Here is an 18,852-nt window from a genome sequence, read left to right as displayed (position 1 = left end):
CCAAGGCCCGGGACGTGCCCGAGGGCAGCGGGGATGCCCTGAGGGGAGCGGGCGGTCCAGGCCCGGGAGGTGCCCCGAGGGCTGCGAGGATCCCTTGAGGGCAGCGAGGATGCCCTGAGGGCAACGGGCGGTGGAGACCCGGGAGGTGCCCTGAGGGCAGCGACGGTCGAGGCTCGGACGCGCCCTGAGGGCAGCGAGGATCCCCTGAGGGCAGCGGGCGGTCGAGGCCCGGGACATGCCCCGAGGGCAGCGGGGATGCCCTGAGGGGAGCAGGGATCCCCTGAGGGCAGCGGGCGGTCGAGGCTCGGGACGTGCCCGAGGACAGAGGCGATGCCCTGAGGGCAGCGGCGGTCGAGGCCCGGACTCGCCCCAGCCGCCGCGGCTGCTCTGGCGGGGCGGGCCGAGGCCGCCGGGTGTGCGCGGCTCGGGGAGGCGGCGGCGGCGGCGGAGGAGGCGGAGGCGGTGAGGGGAGGGCAGGGCTGGGTTGAGCCGTGCCGGGCGGGCGAGTGACACCTGGGCGGCTGCGCTGCCTCCTCCTCCTCCTCTCACGTAGGTTTCGACTTTCTTCCCCGCCCGGAAACTTGGTGGAGGCGCCGCGCTCGCCGCCGTCGCAGGCCGGCTCGGCGCTGGGCTTGCAGCGCCTCTTCCCTCCCCATCCCGGGGCTGAGCGAGCCCTTTCCTGCCCCGGCGGCCCCAGGTGAGCGGGGACGGTGTGGGGGGCGTGAGGGGGTCCCGCCGGGACTGAGGGACGTGGGAGTCCCTGAGGAGGTGCGGGGCTCCCTCCGGGCTGAGCTTCCCTGAGGAACTCGGGGGATCCCAGCCGGCTGAGCGCGGGACTCCCTTGAGGGGCTCGGAGGATCGCACTGGGGCTAAAGGGATGCGGAATACCTTAAGGGGCTCGGGGGGGTCCCTGAGGGGATGCGGGGTTCCTGAGGGTCCCGTCGGGCTGAGGTTGGGGTCGCGGAGCCCCGAAGCTCCCGTTGTCCCAGCGGAGGGCTCGGCCGTGACCGCGGCCGATGTCCCTTATCAGTGACACGGGCACGCAGGTGAAGGCTGCCGGCCCCAGGGTTAACTCTTCACTGCTGCTGCCCGGGCAGGACACACCAAACCCCGCGGTTTTCTGCTCGTGGGGCTCGCAGGGAGGCAGCGGGGCAAAAATGTCTTTGCTAGGAGACGGAGAGCGGCAAAGTCGGCAAGTTTGCTGGTAATTAATGCAGAGGGAAAAATAAGCCTATAAATAGGAGTTGAGATAAACAAGCAAAGCACAGCAAGGGGAGATGTGGACCTTTTGGAATTACCTTAAAGGTGAGAAGTACAGGTGACGATAAAACTTAGTTTAACCCAAAGACTAACCATCTGTCTGTAAAGATTTTTATTTAAGAAGGGGTTTTTTAATGAGGGGTGTAAAGCGGGGTGAGGCTGTGTGCTGCTGAAGGGCTTGCTGTGCTCTGCTCGGCTGGGTGCACTTGTTATCTCGAGGGTAATGTCAGAAGGAGAGAGATCTGATGGAGAAGGAGCAGAGCAGGCAGCAGCCAGCTGATGCCAGCGCAGGAGGTGGCAGGGACAGCGGGACTGCCCCTTTCGGTGGCACTGCAGGCTTAGTTTGCTTTAAGCCCCGCTTGAAACGGCGCTTTCAACTCCTTGAGCGGTTTTTGGGACCTACTTTACCTCCGGAAAGTAAGAAATGCAAAATGAGTGCTTCCCTGCTGCTTACCGAGCCGAAAAAGTGTCACATTTAAACTTCTGCTCCAGTTTTTTAGCCAAGGCGAAAGGACCAGAACATAAAGTTTCCGTAGGAAAAGCGATTCCAGCTCAAGCGCAGATGTAAGTGGCAGGGGAGCTCTCTGCTGTGCAGCATGTCGCAGCAGGGACACAGTGAAGATAATTGGCGGCCCAGAGAAGTTTCTGTCACTGTCACAGAAGGCCGGAGTTGTCCTGTGTAATCCTTAAGGCCCTGGGGGCTCAAGCAGCCCGAGGTTTGGGTGGTGCGGAGGGCTGGAGCTCTCCTGCAGCCGCGCCAGTTGTGTGCTGTGCCTTTGAGGGACGGCGCTGACGTTTGTCCTTGATGCCGGAGCTCTTCTGGCAGCTCTCCAGCCGAGGGAGAGCAGATTGCACACATGGCTCCTTCAAAACAAAACTTCTTTCTCTGAAGTTGCACACTCCAAGTCGTCTTTCACCATTTCCCCGAGCAGATGTAGTGTGTCTGCTGCTGAAAGGGCCTAAGGCAGTGGGAATATTTATTCCCTCCCCCAAAGGGATTTGCTCTCTGGACCAGCTTTTGAAGTCAGAACAGCACCAGCGCTTGTGCAGGGCAAAACAAAGGGGTCATATGGCCGGGGATGGAGCGGGGAAATGATAAACAGGAGGCCAAGCTCCTCTGGGGACTCCCCAGCTGGAAAAGTCAGCCCTGCTGGAAATCCACACCTTCACTCTCCCTGAGTGTTATCATGCATGCTGGGTGCAGATGGGATGCATTTAAATAACGGGGATTCACTGCCATAAACCCCGTGGGATGAACGGCAGAGAAGGACCTGGGTGTGCAGCAAAAAGCACCATCTGTTGAATGACAAATTTCAAGTTTTTAACCAAATCATTAAAAAAGAAAGAGTTAAGAAACCAACCCAACCATATGGGCTGGGGAATGAGGGCTCAGAGAGGTGGAAGGAGCAGCTCCAGGAGGGACCTGGCAGCTACGTGACCTCCAAAAACCCCCCGAGGTTTGGAGATAGCTGATGAAACAGCTTGAGATTGATTCTGGAGAAACTCAGTGCTCCCTGAATGGCAATTCCAGTAACTCTCACAAATTTTAATTAATGGGTTTGTAAACTACAGTAGTGCAGTACTTCCCCAAATGTGGTTAATAAAAGAATTTACTCATATATGGGATTGTAGAGTCTTAGCCTTCCATACCTAAAAGAATAAATATCACTGCATAATAAACTACCTGGAGCTCACTAAACACCCCTGCTGTATTTTCTCTTCTCCTTGCACTGCCATATATCTCTTATTTTCTGCATTAAAATAAAAACTTCCTGCTGCAACAGCTCTATTGATTTCACTTTGAAAATGAAGCTGCATCATTTCATTCTGCTCGTGTGGATCTCCCCAGAGGAGTTGCAGCTGTTGCCTTACTCACAGGCCTGAATATGTTTTGCTGGTTTGATACAAAACCCTCTTGTTTGGCTTTTCCTTCTCAGTTTCCTTTAGTGGTGCTGCTCGTACAGTTGTTAGGAATTGCATTTGACAGTCCCTCATCGGTTTATGCTCCCTGATTTATAGCACATAAAACGTTGCTCTTGGCTTAGACAATTTCTTGACACCAATGGAGTTTGAAAATATGAAAATATCTGGCAGTTTTTCTGATATTTCAGATAAGAAATTGCCCATGAGTCAGTATCTCACAAGCCATCTAAAGGGTTAGAGGGGATTTAGATGAATGAGCAGCAAGAGTTACTGTGCTGGTCCAGGAAAAAGCACTTAAGGCTGGAAGGAGGGAAATGGAATAAAGTTGGATTAATTTGGAGAGACAATCAGCAGCTTACAGGCAAAGGCTTTAAAATTTTTTAATATATATATATTTATATATATATGTGATCTCCTAAGTGATTCCCTAAGTTTAGAGGTTCCCTGTGCAAATTTTGTTTGGAGTCTGCAGTGTTCTTAATTTGGAATATTCTCCAAGGGAAGCACTAGAAGGGATTATGTGTTTTTTAAAAGTATTGTCTAACTTTGCCTATTCTTTACCTGTACCTTAAATCATGCAAGTTTTGTAAACAGCTGCAGCAGAGTCTCTTTAAAGCTGATTTTCTGACAGTTAAAAGGAGTTGAGATAAACTTGCCCTGTTTCCCTGAGGGTTCAAGGGACTCACCTGTGACATCCCTGTGGCCGTTATTGAAAGCCCAGTAAATCATCAGCAGCCCTATCTGTAAAGTTCCCAGACTTATCTAGGAGTGGGGGATTGATAACAGAGAAATTCTTCTCACCTCATAAATGCTCTTGCAGATCCCTACACAGCAAATAAATAACAGCCAGCAGTGCCTGCCCTGGGAACCGAGAGCTGAGGATTTCCTCTTGAGCACGGGAACAAAAATTGCCGCGTGATTATTTCGAGGAGGATACAGAAAAATAAACACAATGGCTCTCCTGGGCCTTTTAGTCCTTAGGCTAAAACGCAGTTAATTGAATTCCCTGTGAGAGCAGCACCTGGGGCTGCTTTAGCCCAATTTCTCAGCAGAGAAAGGAGATTCCTCCCTTCCCTCCCACAGCTCAGGTCCCTCACGGCCCAGCAGGAATGTGGCTGCTGCGCTGATTTGGGAACAGCTCAAGGACTTTGCTCTGTTGCTTCAGCTCCCTCAGCCCCTCCCGTTTGAAATTTATTTTTAGAACAAGGGAAAATACAATTATCAATTCACTCATATTGCAAATATGTGCCCCGTACGGCAAGATAACAACGGGTTTTAAAGTCCTGCTGCTGGGGCCAGGATAAGATTTGAACAGAAAGAAACACATCCCAAAATGCCTCTTGCAGTTCTGCTTCCCCCAGCTGTGAGGGTTGTCTGAAGTCAGTGAGAGGCACCAGGAGAAACTGCATGAAATTGGATGAAAAGGCACCTTCAATTCCATGTGCAACTGTGTGAGCTCATTAGCCATTAACACAGAGGTGTTAAACAGCAGAATATATCTCAAGACTTCTGAAAATGAGATCTAAGACTGATCTGTCTGTCTCTAGGGAAAGGTAATCATAATCCAGAGATTTTTTTTTTTTTTTTTTTGACTTCTGCTGTTTCATTATTTACTTAGGAGCTGTCACCTGTGGTGAAGGGCATTACACTGCTGGTTGCAGCAGCTCTGCCTACCCAGAGGCACTGGCAGAGTTTAGGTTCACTTCAAACTCAGCTGCAGCTGCCCTGGGGAGCCACAGTTTGAGAAGGTTTCGTTTTGTTTAAATGAAGGTAACTTGTTTTCTTTCTTCCTTTCTTCCTTTCTTTTCCCTTTCTTTCTTTTCCCTTTCTTTCTTTTCCCTTTCTTTCTTTTCCCTTTCTTTCTTTTCCCTTTCTTTCTTTTCCCTTTCTTTCTTTTCCCTTTCTTTCTTTTCCCTTTCTTCCTTTTCCCTTTCTTTCTTTCTTTCTTTCTTTTCCCTCTTTCTTTTCTCTTTCTTTCTTTTCCCTTTCTTTCTTTCTTTTCCCTTTCTTTCTTCTTCTTCTCTCCTCCCTTCCTTCCTTCCTTCCTTCCTCCCTTCCTTCCTCCCTTTCTTTCTTTCTTTTCCCTCTCTTTCTTTTCCCTTTCTTTCTTTCCCCTTTACCACGATCTGAGGGTGAGATGGAATGTAAAGGGGAATTACAGACTTAATTACCTCTTAATTCAGCTTTTTTAGTTAGTGTGAACAAGCTTGGGCTGGAAAGTGCTTTGCATAAAAAGCCCTCTCAGCCCGTGAAAGGAAGTCTGAGCAGGGTGATGTGTCCTGCTGTCACCCTGCTGTCACCCTGCTGTCACCCTGCTGTCACCCATGGCATCGGGCACAGGAGCTGTTGGGAAAGAAGAGCCAGCCAGGGGAAATGTGCTGGACCCTCTGCAATGACTCCCAGCCATCCTGCCTTGGGTTTATTTTGTGGAGCTGAGATTCCAAGTGCCAAACTCTTTAAACAGAGCATCATTTAAAAAAAATAGTGCTGCTGAAACTGGGACTTGGACCAGGTAATGAGGAGTTCTGTGCTTCTTTATCCTGCAGCAAAGCCCTAATCTGGTGCTTGTGATGTTTAAAAACTGTGACTGTTGATAGGAAATATTTCATCTCCAGGTGCAAAACTGCTTTCATGCTGCTGGATTGCTTGTGGTAAAGTTTTGTAGAAAACAAGAGTTCCTTGTTTGTGTTTTAACCAACTTAGAAAATGAGTTATTTTGTGCTTAAGGCTGAGAGTAGCCAAGATTAATTTCTTTTAACTGAAATTAATTTTAAAGTAGCACTTTGATAGAATGTGATAAAGATTAAAGCTCTGTAGGAGTTTCTCACAAGACAGCAAGGCTTAGAGCTACAGAAATACCTTTTGTCTCCCAAAAGCAAGAGTCTCTCTCTTCCCGCCTCCTCCCTTCTCACATTACATTTAAATATCTCTGATGTGACCACCCCGGTGAGATTATTCAAACAGGGGCTTTAAAAACATCCAGTTTAATAAAATACAGTGCACAGTCTGCTTCTTCCCGTGTGTCCTTTGGAAGTGCTGTGCTGCAATAGAGACCACAGATGGACAGGGGTGTGCAGTTTGCTTTCACCTCTGTCTGTAAGGAGGGAATTTGGAGTACACACACAGGCAGGGGTGAGATAACAGCAGCTGATACTCATTTGTAGCCATTACACACTGGATTTTTACCTCATGCTCCCAGGAGCAAGCACAGCTCTTTGGAAAGTCAGCGTGCTCCCAGATATTCAGATGAACCCAAATCTTAACATCACATCTCCTAATCCCTCTTTGTTTGGTTTTGAGCTGTTTGTTTGAGTTGCAGGAGAAGCTTTGATTATTAATTACTGATTAAATTCTTAAATAATAGCACTGGGTTCTTTCTTTCTTTGTAGAAAGCTTCTCCCACAAACATCAAACTGATTTTTAGGGATGGAGTTGTAGATAGCTGCCAAATTGAAAATGTAGGTGAGGGTGGAGGTGGGAGAATTTAATTTCCTGGAGAGAGAAGATTACAGATACAATAGAAAAAAAATAAAGGCAATCCACCCCTCTGGTGATAAAACTTCCATAGGAATATCTGAGTCAAATTCTGCAAAGAAGCAAATTGATTTAAGTGACTGAAGGATTCCTGTGAGCACAAAATGAGCAACATGCATGTTTGTGTGGAATGTGCTGCAGAAAAGGAGGGTGGATGTAGTGGAAGCATCTTGCAAGGGTGAGAAAGCAGGGAGAAATACATCAATAAATCAGCTTTTTCTGCAGCTCTTCTCTTCAATTTGATGGCATTTAATGTTTCCATTTTTTCTGAGCATGTTAAAATAGTCACTGTTGGATCCCCTTTGGAAGAAGAGTGTAGGTGGAAAGCTTAATTCCCAAAGAAGGGAGGAGAGAGGATGTTTATTGGCTCTTGTTACCCAGATAATATTAACAGAATGATAACTCCAGATCCTCCTGCTCTGCAGAAAGAACTGGGATTCATTTTTGAGATTACATTTGTTTAGCCCTGCTGCTTTACCACTCTGGGTCCTGTGAGAGAGTTACTGCCCTGTGCAATCATGAACTGAGAGAGAAGCAAATGTTCTGAGCATTTGGTAGTGAGAGAAATAAATTATAAGTACCAATTTTTTAAGTTTTCATGTCAACTTTTCATTCTGCTCAAATTAAGAGTGCTCACAATTTAAACTGTTGATTGCTAGCAAGATTTTTAAACTGGAAAGATTTAAACAAATCTTTCCTTGTGTTAAACTTTCAGATACACTAACCAGACAGGTTGTTTATAAAAGTCTGGAAGATTTTTATCAAATTTAGAATTTTTAAAATCTGTCTGGAAGTGAGTTCTGTTAAAAAAGGAAATCCATCAATGCTGCAGAGCTGATGCTGCACAAGTTGCTCAGCAGAAAACTCCTGCTCTGCTCAAGCCTTTCAGCTCATCTCTCAGGATAGGGTTTCCTGGGATGGGTTGTTATCCTGGACTAACAGGATAAGGATTCTGATTGTAATTAATGGAAATACAATTGGCTTTCTGTTTTCTGGTGGAGAAAAGAGATACTTGCCCAGAAGCTGGGGCAGATAAAATACCAAATTGTTAATGAGCACAGAAACACCAGGGAGTTTAAATACAACTTATTTTCACATTTGGTTAGAGAATGGGTATAAAAATTGGTGGGGACAATGGAAATTTCAATTTCCATTTTTCTTGATATTGATTACAGTAAAGCAGCTTTGATTTAGAGTTTCTGAGTCCAAATGTTCACACAAGTGCTGAGCAGTCACTCTTGGAGTATTTAATCCTCACTCATTAGAAATCCTCTGGCTTCAAGGCAAGCTCAGTCACTGAAAGGGCTGCTTCTTATTTAGCTGCATAAATGCAGCATTTCCAGAAGATTTTTACATTCAGTGGCTGATCTTCAGCCATATCAGAAAATCATAAAAATAGTAGGAAATTGTATCAACACCTGAAACCATTCTTGGGTTTGGTGTTGTTTTTTTTTTTTTTTTTGTAAAATTGATCTCTTTCAATGTTGTTTATAAAAATCCTCTGCTATTTCAACACTTTGCTGTGCCACTGTTGTAAACTAAGGGGTTGTGAAATGCTGTGGTAACCCACTGGAAGTGTTCATTTAGGACTGGGGTGCCTGTTCTAGAAAATCTGTCTCATTTCATAAACCCTTCTTCACAGCAGTGATGAAATTCAGCCAAAGCCCCCCTGATACAAAACACATTTTCAATGCACTTTTCTGTCTCTGGAATGGAAAAAAATACCATTCTGTGAAACACAAAGCTTCTTAACTGAGTGAAAACTATTTAAAAACATTGAGGAAAATCTCTGCCCCTTTTTGTCATGTTTTATTTCTAGAGGATTGGGTTTGCTCCATCAGAATCCATCTGGAACTTGCTTTTAGGTTTGGTCAGTGCCCTCAGCCATCTTCATCCAGATTGTGCTGGCTTGTTTTGTCCAGCCCCAAAAAAATTAATTAATTGTTTAGCCTTTAGTTGGAATGTTGCAATTCCAGTCTCCCAGGGAAATGTTGTTATAAATATAATAACTGACATCATTATTGCAGTGAAGTGTTACATAGCAGATGTGGGGCACGTGCCCCACAGTCCCCAAACCAGCTTTTATTTGGGTTTTCAGCCCAATATTTCTTTATCACCATGTCAGTGCTAACCTCCAGCTGCCCCATAGCATAAACCATAGCATTTCTAAAATATTTCCCATGACACACCTCTCTTTTTAATATTGAGAACCAATTATTTGATTTTTTTAAAAATTATTTCTTAACTTCAGCTGTTGGAGACATTCTCTAGTCACCCATATCCTTCAGGAAGAATTTTACATATCTGTTTTGTGTCCTTGCTGCAGACTGGTTGCGTGGTTCTGTGTTTTGCAATGTGGAATGTGATCTGCTTACTCACCGTATTTGTGGTTTTAGAAATCAGTTAGTTAATAGAAACAGGCTTGACTTTATTCTTTTTTGTTTGGGTTGTTCTTTTTCCCCAGGAGTTTCCCATGTGGCCTTAGGTGGGTCCATTGAGATCCACTTCAGAGCTATAACAAAGTGTTAAATTCCCAGGGGCTGCTGCCTCTGTGGGTCTGTCTTAGCCTCTGGTGATGGAATTTCTCAGTTTTTAATTGGGAATAGCAGCACTGTTACCCCTCAAAGAAATGAAATTCAGGTGGATACATTATGGCCAAAATTCATTTGTACCAAATGCTGGAATTATGTCAGCAGACAGGCTTGGCTTGAACAGAGCTTTCATTTGTGCTCTACACCGAGAGTGGCACAGGGAAGCAGAGGCAGAGCAGTGTTTGGGAATGCTGGTGATAAGCTGGAGCTGGAATGTTGTTGTAGTGTGTTGTTAAGTTTCTTGTGTTATTCCCCCAATTTATGTATTGTTCTCCCCTATTATGTGTAAAATGGTTTCGTTCCCCCAGTTTTTCCCGCCACTGCTAGCCTGTCAGCTAAGTTGCCATAGTAACCGCTATTCATAGTTGCCGATGTGTAATTGCTCCTCCCCTGGTTTCCCTTATCAGTGAAAGTTGTTTCCTCCCTGTCCAGTCAATCACCCCCTTTCTCCTCCCAGGTTTCGAGAACCTTCTCCTCTCTGGAGATGGTGGCTGGCTGGGGTCCCAGGACACCTCCTTTACCTTTTGATTATTGGTCTCCATGGAGTGTCAGTTCTGTGAAGTTCATCCCCTCACCTTTCCCGATTGGTTCCGCCTGTACCCCCCCCCCCTCCTTTATAATCCTGTTTCATCCCCTATGGATGAACTTCTTCCCGGTTGGTTTCCCCGTGTTTGGATCCCGCAACACCTTCAATAAACCGATGTTTAACCCCCGGGAAATGGTCAGCTCCATTCCTCCCCAATCCCAGCGGTGTGCGCCAGGCGCAGCCAGCACAGCCCGAGGCCCTCAGACGCCGAAGGGCGCTGGCCAGGAATTGCAGAGGGGCGTCGGCCTTTCGCCCTCAGCAGCCGGACTCTAAACTTCGGGCCACATATGCCCCCCTCTGCAGAATGTGGAGCCAGGTACCACAGGCACAGCTCCTGCTCACTCAGTCACTGCACAAGTGGAGGCACGGGGCTGGGAAGATTTCTTAGATAATCACCCTTTCTTTAAAAAGGCTTTTCATTTTTTTTTTCTCCAAGCTGTGAGTCATCAGTTCTATTGCCAAGTCTGGGCTGCTGGGCAGGGAATGAGCAGTTTGCCCACCAGGAATGGTGCCTGCTGTGGTTCTTGGCAGACCCCTCCCAGAGCTATTAACAGTGCTGTAGATGTGCAGGGGGGCAGAGCTAAAACAAGAATAGGCAATGTGCTAACATTGTCAGGAATAGTCTTGCTTTGGCAGGAATACAGATTAGACTACCTGATAAGTCATCATTTAAAAAAAAAAAGTCTAGTCTTTGAGTCAGTGTTACAGTACCAGGAATCCTACTTAAAAAAAAGCCAACACTGGTTGGCTTGAAAAACAATTTTTTTTTTGTTTGTTTTTTTAAATACAGTAAAGATAAAGGTGATCCCAAAGAGATCCTTATGGGATAATTAGGAAATATAAAGAGATTTCTGCTGGTCTATTTCCTTCATTTATTTGTTAGGCATAGGGGTAGGGTGTGTTACTCTCCAAATAATTCTGATCTAGAGGCATTTTAGAAGAGCAGAGTCCCTTAGAGCAGCACATGTCCCTGCCAGGCTTTAACAATTCCATGCAGTCAGTGTGGAGCAACTGGAGACCAAGCTGGATCCTGATGTTGTGACTCCCTCATGATGTGGGTGAAAAGGCATGGGGAGATTCCAGAACTCTGGGAAAGGCAGCAGCAGGGAAGGTGCCACCCTTTGCTGAGAGTGGGGAATGATGGAACAAAAAAAGCAACACGAGGATGGAGGGGTGGATTGGGTTGGTCTGGCCTTTGGGGGTTGGAATGAGGAGCTGAGATTGGATTGCAAAGGGTTGAATTTGTATCACTGCCCTGCAGAGCTGGATCCTGTGGGCTCTCTGGGCTGACTTCTGAGGGTGGCTCATTGAAGCTGAGGGGAGCCAGGCCTGTTATGATGAAACACTGATTTCCTCCACACTTCAACTCTGCCTTGTTGGGCTGCAGCAAGGTCTGTGCTGGATGAGATTTTAGCAATTCTTCCCCTGCAGAAGCTCTGCTGAGTGCCTGAGTCCCAGAGCAGGGGAGGCTTGTTTGAGCCTGTGCCCTCCCCGTGCTGCTCACTCAGCCCTGCCTTGCCCAAGGCTCTGGGCTGGGTTTCATCACTGAGGTTTGGGTTCCCTGCTGTCTGCAGCAGTGTCCTCGTCGAAGGGACAGTGGTGGAAAAGTAAAATTCACCTGGGCACCTTTAAATGAAATCTTCACCCCTTGGTTTGAATGATCTAGGAGTGAGACAACAGATCAGCTTGGAGAAGCAAAATTTTGGTGACACTTTTATCTTCCACAAGTTATTACTCAGAAATTACTCATCAATGGGATTCATCTTGGGTAACCTTTAAACACAGAGCAGAGAATTAATTTGATAAATAATCTGAAAACCCCCCCAATAAAAGTAGTTTATCAGCAAAATTACTGTGAGGTTTGTTTTTGCTAAGAAAGTGGATTTGTTTCATCACCTGCCAAAGTTTTATGCAAATAGTCCAACCCGAAGCACAAGTATTTCTGATTGGTACTGTTTGCCTTAGAAGCTCCTTATTTCATTACCTGGTGATGCTGAGCTGATTGATTACAATTGAGGAGATGTTAAGTGATGGTCTGATGTTGAAATCTTCCTTTTGCACCTGTAAGGTCATTCAAGATCAGCTGAAGGCAGGCAAAAAGGCCAGGAAGGCAAACAGAAGGGCTGCCTGTTTCAACTGGAGGCAAGCACCAAGAGCAGGCAGATTTCTGAGAGAGGATCCCATGGACACAGCAGCTTTCATTTCCATGGTGCTGTCTGAGCTGTGCCTTTTTTGGGAGTCAGCCATGCAGGGGTTAAGGAGGGAATGCAAACAGAGGGGTCAGGGATGTTCACCCAGCCTGCTTCCCTCCAGGGGAAGATGTTTTCTTGGCACTGCAGCAGGGGAGAGCAGCAAATAACTCCTGTTGTACCCACCTGGAACTGTGACAGTGATGTTTTAATCTTTTGAAGTGAACATGTTCCTGTGGCTGGGTAAAGAATTCGCCTGTGAAATGGCTGATTCTGTTGGTGATACATTCTTCCTTTAATTAAGTAGCTGACTTACCTTGACAATTAATTGGAGTGATGTATGGTTTTTATTAGAAACCCATGACTAATTTTTTCTTGCCGTTCCTGCTATCTTATTGTTCCTGTCTCCCCTCCTCCCGAGTTCTGCTGAGTGCCAGCTGTGTCCTCCAGGCACTGGTGCAGACCAGTGTTCCCTCTTGCTTACCTGTTCCAGATAAAGTCATTGTTTTCAGGTATTTTCCACATCATCTTTCAGAAATTTTCCATTTCATCACAGTTTTGTAATTTTTTTTTTGTTTTCAGAGTCTGGGATTCTTTACTTAAAAAAACCCCACCAATCACAAACTCCTCAAAACATCAGCACAACACCCCTCACCGTGCCATGTAGTTTGCTTCCTTTAATACCACACTTCCTACTTCATTAAAATAACTGCCAGGTTAAAAAAATCCTCCCTGCAGCCATCCCTGTGCCTGTAATCTGCTAGGAAACTCAAGTGAATTTTATATTTAATTACAACAGGCAAGATTCAAAATGGATCTGACTAAAGACATTTCTGTTAAAATCAGAGCAGCAGCTACAAGGACTCAGTTTGTCCCTTATCCTGCTCTCCCTGGCTGAAAGGAGCAGAGGCTCAATTCTCTCTCTATAACCTTGCAACAAATGATGTGGACTATTCTTTACGTTTTTTCCACTTAGGAAGCTTTAGTCTTTTTATAGGAAATTTGTTTCCATGGGGGAGCTTAGGCATGGATGAGTGGGGAACAATGTATTGTTTGTTAAAACAATTTTTTTTAAAGGGAGTGGGCTTGAAAGGAAGGAAATGTGGTTTAGATTTAAGTTTCTTTTGAAATTTATTCCTCTTCTTTTGCCTCATCCTCCCCACCCCCCAAGATACAAAACAATAATCCTAACAACCAGACCTGCTTTTAACCCCCTGTGTTCTCAGAGGAGTATCCATGTCCTCAGTGGCCACAGCAGGTGCCAATATTCAAATCTGAGCACCTATTGGTTCGACCACAGCATCCCAAAAACTCACTTCCTTTTCAAACCAGGACATCCCCAAACTGACTTTTCACCACACGTGTCTTTAAAAGATTTGGTGTAATCTGAAAAGCCAGAGGAAGTTTAAAAATCACTGTCTTGTGTATCCTTCCTTTCCCTTCCCTGTCTGGCTTGTTCTCTATCAAGAACCTGCAGCTTTTGTCTCAGCTTTCCTAGTCCCTGTGTTTATTTAGTCTGTCTCTGGTGTGTGTGTGTGTAAAGTTTAAGCCTCAGTTTATCCACGTGCTTAAACCTTGTGCTGAGCAAGGTCCTTGCATGCTCTGCTCCCTGGGCTGTTCATTCCCAGGGTGGCTCTGGAAGGAAGAGCCCTGTGGGGCCAGGTGGGGGTGCAGGTTCTGGGGGAGGAAGCTCAAGGCAGGAATACAGTTTAATTTGTAATGGGCTGCATTTAAAGCAGGCAGTTGGCTGGAAATCTCTCTCTCCTTTCCCTGCAGGTGTGTGGCAGAGCTGCTGTGTGACAATCTCTGCTGCTGCTGCTGCCATGGCTGACCCCGTCCCCGAGGACAGCGCGTCCCAGGTCCCCGAGCTGTGCTGTGAGTGTGGCCAGGCCCACCCCTTGCTGGACAATCACCTGTACAACTTCCAGGACGAGGTGGACGATGAGCTCATCTGCCACATCTGCCTGCAGCCCCTGCTGCAGCCCATGGACACGCCCTGTGGGCACACCTACTGCTTCAAGTGCCTGGAGAACTTCATGCAGGAGTACAGCTTCTGCCCCATGGACCGCAAGAAGCTCTCCTTCCAGCAGTGCCACAAGTCCAGCCTGCTGGTGAGGAACCTGCTGGATAAGCTGCTTGTGCTGTGTCCTTTCAAGGCTGAGTGCCAGCAGAGCATGCAGCGCTGTGAGCTGGAAGCTCACCTGCAGAACAGGTGCATTCCCCTTTCCATGCTGTCGTTGCCAGGGTGCTGTGCTGCTTATCAGAACCCTCTGTTCCCAGAGCAGCTCCCTGAGCTGGGGCAAGGTGGGACACCAGAGCAGGCAGGGTGAGGCTGCAGAGGTGGGTGGGTGAGGACAGTGTAATTGTGTGTGTGCTCTGAGCTGCTCACCTTCAGCCTGTCTGCAGATGCTAAACCTGTCAAACACCCAGACATCTGTGGGTCCTGAGCTGGGCTGCCAGCTCTGGAGTTGTTACAAACAAACAAGCTTATTCTTGTTTCCCTTGTGCAGAGAAGAAAGGCACAAAGTCAAGGCTCTGAAAGCAAGGATTGTGCAGTGCTGCCAGTTTAATTGGTCCAATTAAGATGTGCAATACGTAAGGCTTTGATTCAAATAGTGCAAGTCCCTCCAAGCTGCACATTATGCACTTGCTGAAACACCTACTTATAATTCCATTATCTTCTCTCATTCTTTTGCTGAGAAAGAGAAGCAAATGAAAATTACTACGGTGTTTTTTTTCTGTTCCTCTTGTGCAGAGGAAGGGAGACTTGTTGGTGCTTCCCTGCTGGCTGGGCTGTTGGCAGGCAGGACATTGTCACTTTAAAGGGAGTGCAGGTGACAGAGCTCTTGCCATGGTGCATGGAGAACCCTTGTTCCTGCCTGGTTAATGATTGCAGGGAGGGGAGCTGAGGGCAAGCCCTGCTGCAGGTGGAACAGAGCTTCCTTGGCAAGGTGCATTTGTCAGCAATGGGAAGTGCCACAGGCTGTTTCATTCAGCTCTGTTGTAGTTTGTTGTGGCAATGACATGTTTTTAAAATAAGCCAGCCAGGGAGCAGGTACACTTAGGATACCTTTGCAGCTCCATCCTAACAAAGGATGGACCCTTGTGTTATCATTGTCTTCAGTCCCCATGAGCTGAGAGTTTGTGTTAGAGCCAGGGGAAGGGATGGAAGGTGCTTGGGTGCTCCTTTCCCTTCAGTGAAAGTTTATAATCTGCTTTTTCTTGAGCAGCCCTTTGTCCTGGCTGCTCAGGCTGGGGCCATGGCTCACACCAGGGCTGGGCCTCCCTCTGCTCTGCAAATCTGCCCTGCTATCAGTAAACTCCTGTCACTCTGTAATCCCTCTGGCACGGCAGTTACACACAGGGGAGGGAGAGAGGCACCTCCAATGTTTACATTAGAGACCTGCTGGAAACTGTAGCATTCTCCTATATATTCCACAGTTGTTTGTATCTTTCTTGGGGACAGAGTATTCTAGGATTCCAGGCTATTTCACCTGGGCTCTGGGTGCAACTGGATCATCAGACTGAAAAAAAACCAGATAAGAAAATTGCACTGGGATTAGTGTGTTCTCTTGTTTTAAGTGAGATTAACTGATAGGAGAAGATTTAAGGAAATAAGAAGCACATAGTAACTTATTTTCTTGGGGGATTTCCCTGCCTTTTGCAAATTGAATTTGTGTTTTGGTATCTTAAGAGAGGGACATGTGCACACACAAGAGGATCACTCAGCTTCTGTCATTAAGTTCAGGGATATTTTATTGCTTGGAGAATAAATGAGCAGAAATAAACCAGAGGAAGTAATACTGGCATGAGATTTCTTTAGCCAGAGTGTAAAAAGTAGAGTTTAATTTGAAAAGTGACTCTGGTAAACACCCAATACTACTCATGTCTCTGAAAGTGATGCTTTTGCATACATCACCTCCTCACCTTTTTAATAAATATTTGTGATAAAAGAGCTGTTTTTCCTCACCCATTAGTGCTGAGACAGGCTGCTGATGTATCTGCATCCAATTACATCCCAGTTCTGGGACCTGTGCCCTCTGGGGAGCAGCCAGTGGGATCAGGAATTCAGCTACTCCCATTCAGGTAGAGCCATCCCCTGCATGGCCTGGGAGTGCACCAGGTCCTGGGTCAGGTCTCATTTCTCATTCCACAACAGAAAATTCCCAATCCTCCCTTGCTGCTCCTGTGTGTAGCTGGTGTGTTAAAACAAAGCCTAATTCAAAGCTGAGCTTGAAACCTGAGCCACTTTCTTTGTATCAAGGTACAGTTCACAGTGATCTCTACTACGTCAGAGCTCAGTATTTGCTTATATTTAATAGGGATTGTTTTCTTTATGGATTGTTTACCAGGTAAATATTTAGCAAAGGAGACTCCTGTTTCTATTACATTCTTATTTTTCAATTAATTTGCTTAATAATTTCAAAAGTGGTAAAATAACAAGCCACTGCACTTAAGCTGATACTTGTATAAGTAGAAACTGAAGGTCAAATGAGAATCAGTTTTATCATCTGAGAAACCAGGAGTGCACTGGTGAGATCTGGAAGCAGCTTCTTCCCACAGGTTTGTCAGAGCTCTCATGTGCTGGCTCACCTGGCCAGGCAGAGACAGTCACTGACAGTCCCTGCCAATCTCTCTGCAGGTGTCCTGGCTTTAAGAAATACAAATCTGAGCTCCAGAGGAAAAGGAGCCCCATTTCCAAAGGGAAGGAAGAGCCTCCTGCCAAGGGGGACACAAACTCACCCAAGGATCCAGAGCTCCCAGGTGGAGGCTCCTCACTTGTGGCAGAAAGCTCTGGAGCTGCTGTGGTGTCACTGGGGACTGCAGAGCCTGGACTGGTCAATCCAGCTTTTGAGGAGACTGAGGAAGGTGAGAGTTTGGTACAGAAGTGGAACTATGTATTTACCTTTCATGATACACCAATGAGGCAATTATCTCAGGAAATTCAATTTGTAAGTGCCCCCAGACTGTCAGACATCATCAGTGCTACTCAGCCATTAGTGGTCATGTCTTCACCAGAAGAGAGATTCATTCATGTGCATCAGGGGTGGCAGAGTCTGCTCACAGGCACAGAACTGTACAAAACCATTTGGAGAAACTCTGTGAGATTGCAGGGAGTACTTGCAGTGTTCTGTGGAGAAACAAAGGCAGTCCCTGTCAGCGTGAACGTGGAGTGCTTAAAGCCCTTGCAGAAGCCAGATAATTAGTAACTAGGAAGTGTTCCAGGTTCTTGTTAATCTTGTTAGGAAAGTTAAATATACAGTCAGTTTCCTGGAGTGGTCAGTACCTCCCTCCTGGTGTTTTTGTAGCATAAGTTAGGTTTTGATTAACAGGCAGCTCTGGAAGCATTGCAGATCAAATCAGCATCTCCAGTGTAGCAGCCTTGTCTCAGCTTGGTAGGAGGCAGCAGCGTGGAAACCTCAGTGCCTTGTGTCAGAGCTAGGCTCAGCTTCAGCCCCTGTGCCTGGGACAGAGGTAACTCACAGGTCAGTTCAGTTCCCTGTTGGCTTTCTCCCCAAGCACACCTGGAGCAGGTTCTGCATCCCTGGTGTGACACCTGCCCTTCACCCTGTGCTGGGCCTGCCTCAGTGTCCCCGTGCTGGGGATCTCAGCAACTTTCATCTTCAAAGTGCAGCATTGCTTCATCTCCATGCTGTGAAACACCAAACATTCCTCCTGCTCTCCAGGGAGGATGGGAAAAGGGGAGCAAAGGAAATTAGAGGAAGGAAGTTGCAAAGCAGTAATTACAGCTGGGTAGTCCCTTTCCCTCATGGGCATCATGGAAACTGGAATTTATTATGTGTGTGCTCCTAGCAGGCCAGATATCACAAGAGAAAAACAAATCTCTAAATATAGCCAAACCATACTGAATGCCTTTTAATAAATCCCAAGCAACAACAATAAAGAGTTTGAATTCACCAAAAGCGAGGAGAAAATAGGAAAAATTCTGGAGAACCTCTAAAGAAACAGAGGGGTTTTAAGCTTTTTATCTGACCTTAGGTCTCCTGATAGGTGCTTTCCCTCCAGATTGAACACAACCTGAATCTTGGGGTGCTGTGAAAAGGAAAATTCTATTAATGTGTTGTTTTTTCTCTTCAATTTCCACAACCAGACCTTCCTCACAGAACCAGTCTTGTGGCTGAAACTACCACCATCGAGATCCACCGGGAGGATCCGGAGGAAGAGCTGGGCATGAGGATAGTTGGGGGTAAGGACACCCCCCTGGGGAACATCGTTGTTCAGGAGGTGCTGAGGGACTCTGTGATTGCTGCTGATGGAAGAATTGCTCCTGGAGACCACATCCTTGAGGTACAGAAACCCCCAGTGCTTCCCTTGGCTGGGGGAGGAGAGTGCCTGGAGAAGCTGGGAAATCTCTGCAGCTCAGGGTTTTAGAGCACCTCTGTGTCAGCAGCATTGTGTGTCTGCTGGGGCTCAGGAGCACTGCTGCCATTCCTTCCACTCAGACTCATATTTCCCTTGCATGTTTGACAGCTTTTTGAAATGTAGGCCGTTTTGGACAAAGTAAAAGATTCCTACCTGATAAATTTCACACAGCAGCCCCATTTCTCTGCTCTAGTTAGGAAGTCTCATAATTGCCTGCTGCACTGTGTTGCTTAAGCTGCATATTCTCCGTGGGCAGGTCCAGGGTGAGAGCTGCTGACTGGCACTGAGTGTCAGCTCCAAAATGAGTAAATGCAGAGCTCCAGCCCCAGCTGACCCACAGCCAGGGCACTGCCCACACTGGCAGGGCTCTGTGGCCCTGGGTGAC

General features: G+C 46.7%; 1 protein-coding gene across 3 annotated transcripts in view; it reads left to right on the top strand.

Moving 5' to 3' along the window:
* The first annotated feature begins 491 nt into the window (after positions 1–491).
* Positions 492–18,852, top strand: part of LOC135447869 (ligand of Numb protein X 2-like) — a 30,184-nt gene continuing 11,823 nt past the window's right edge. For 2 of the 3 annotated variants that reach the window (XM_064713039.1, XM_064713037.1), the window contains exons 1-4: positions 492–697; positions 13,860–14,295; positions 16,726–16,952; positions 18,196–18,392. In XM_064713039.1, the coding sequence (XP_064569109.1) occupies positions 13,907–14,295; positions 16,726–16,952; positions 18,196–18,392 (813 nt within the window). In that variant the 5' untranslated portion in view covers positions 492–697; positions 13,860–13,906. Of the gene's footprint in view, positions 698–4,801; positions 4,954–13,859; positions 14,296–16,725; positions 16,953–18,195; positions 18,393–18,852 lie in introns of all 3 variants that reach the window. The other variant, XM_064713038.1, reaches the window with a different exon arrangement.

Source organism: Zonotrichia leucophrys, chromosome 4A (assembly GCF_028769735.1).
Source record: "Zonotrichia leucophrys gambelii isolate GWCS_2022_RI chromosome 4A, RI_Zleu_2.0, whole genome shotgun sequence".
Classification (NCBI taxonomy): Eukaryota; Metazoa; Chordata; class Aves; order Passeriformes; family Passerellidae; genus Zonotrichia; species Zonotrichia leucophrys.
The sequence above is the reverse complement of the archived record's forward strand: the minus strand, read 5'-3'. Positions and strand labels throughout refer to the sequence as shown.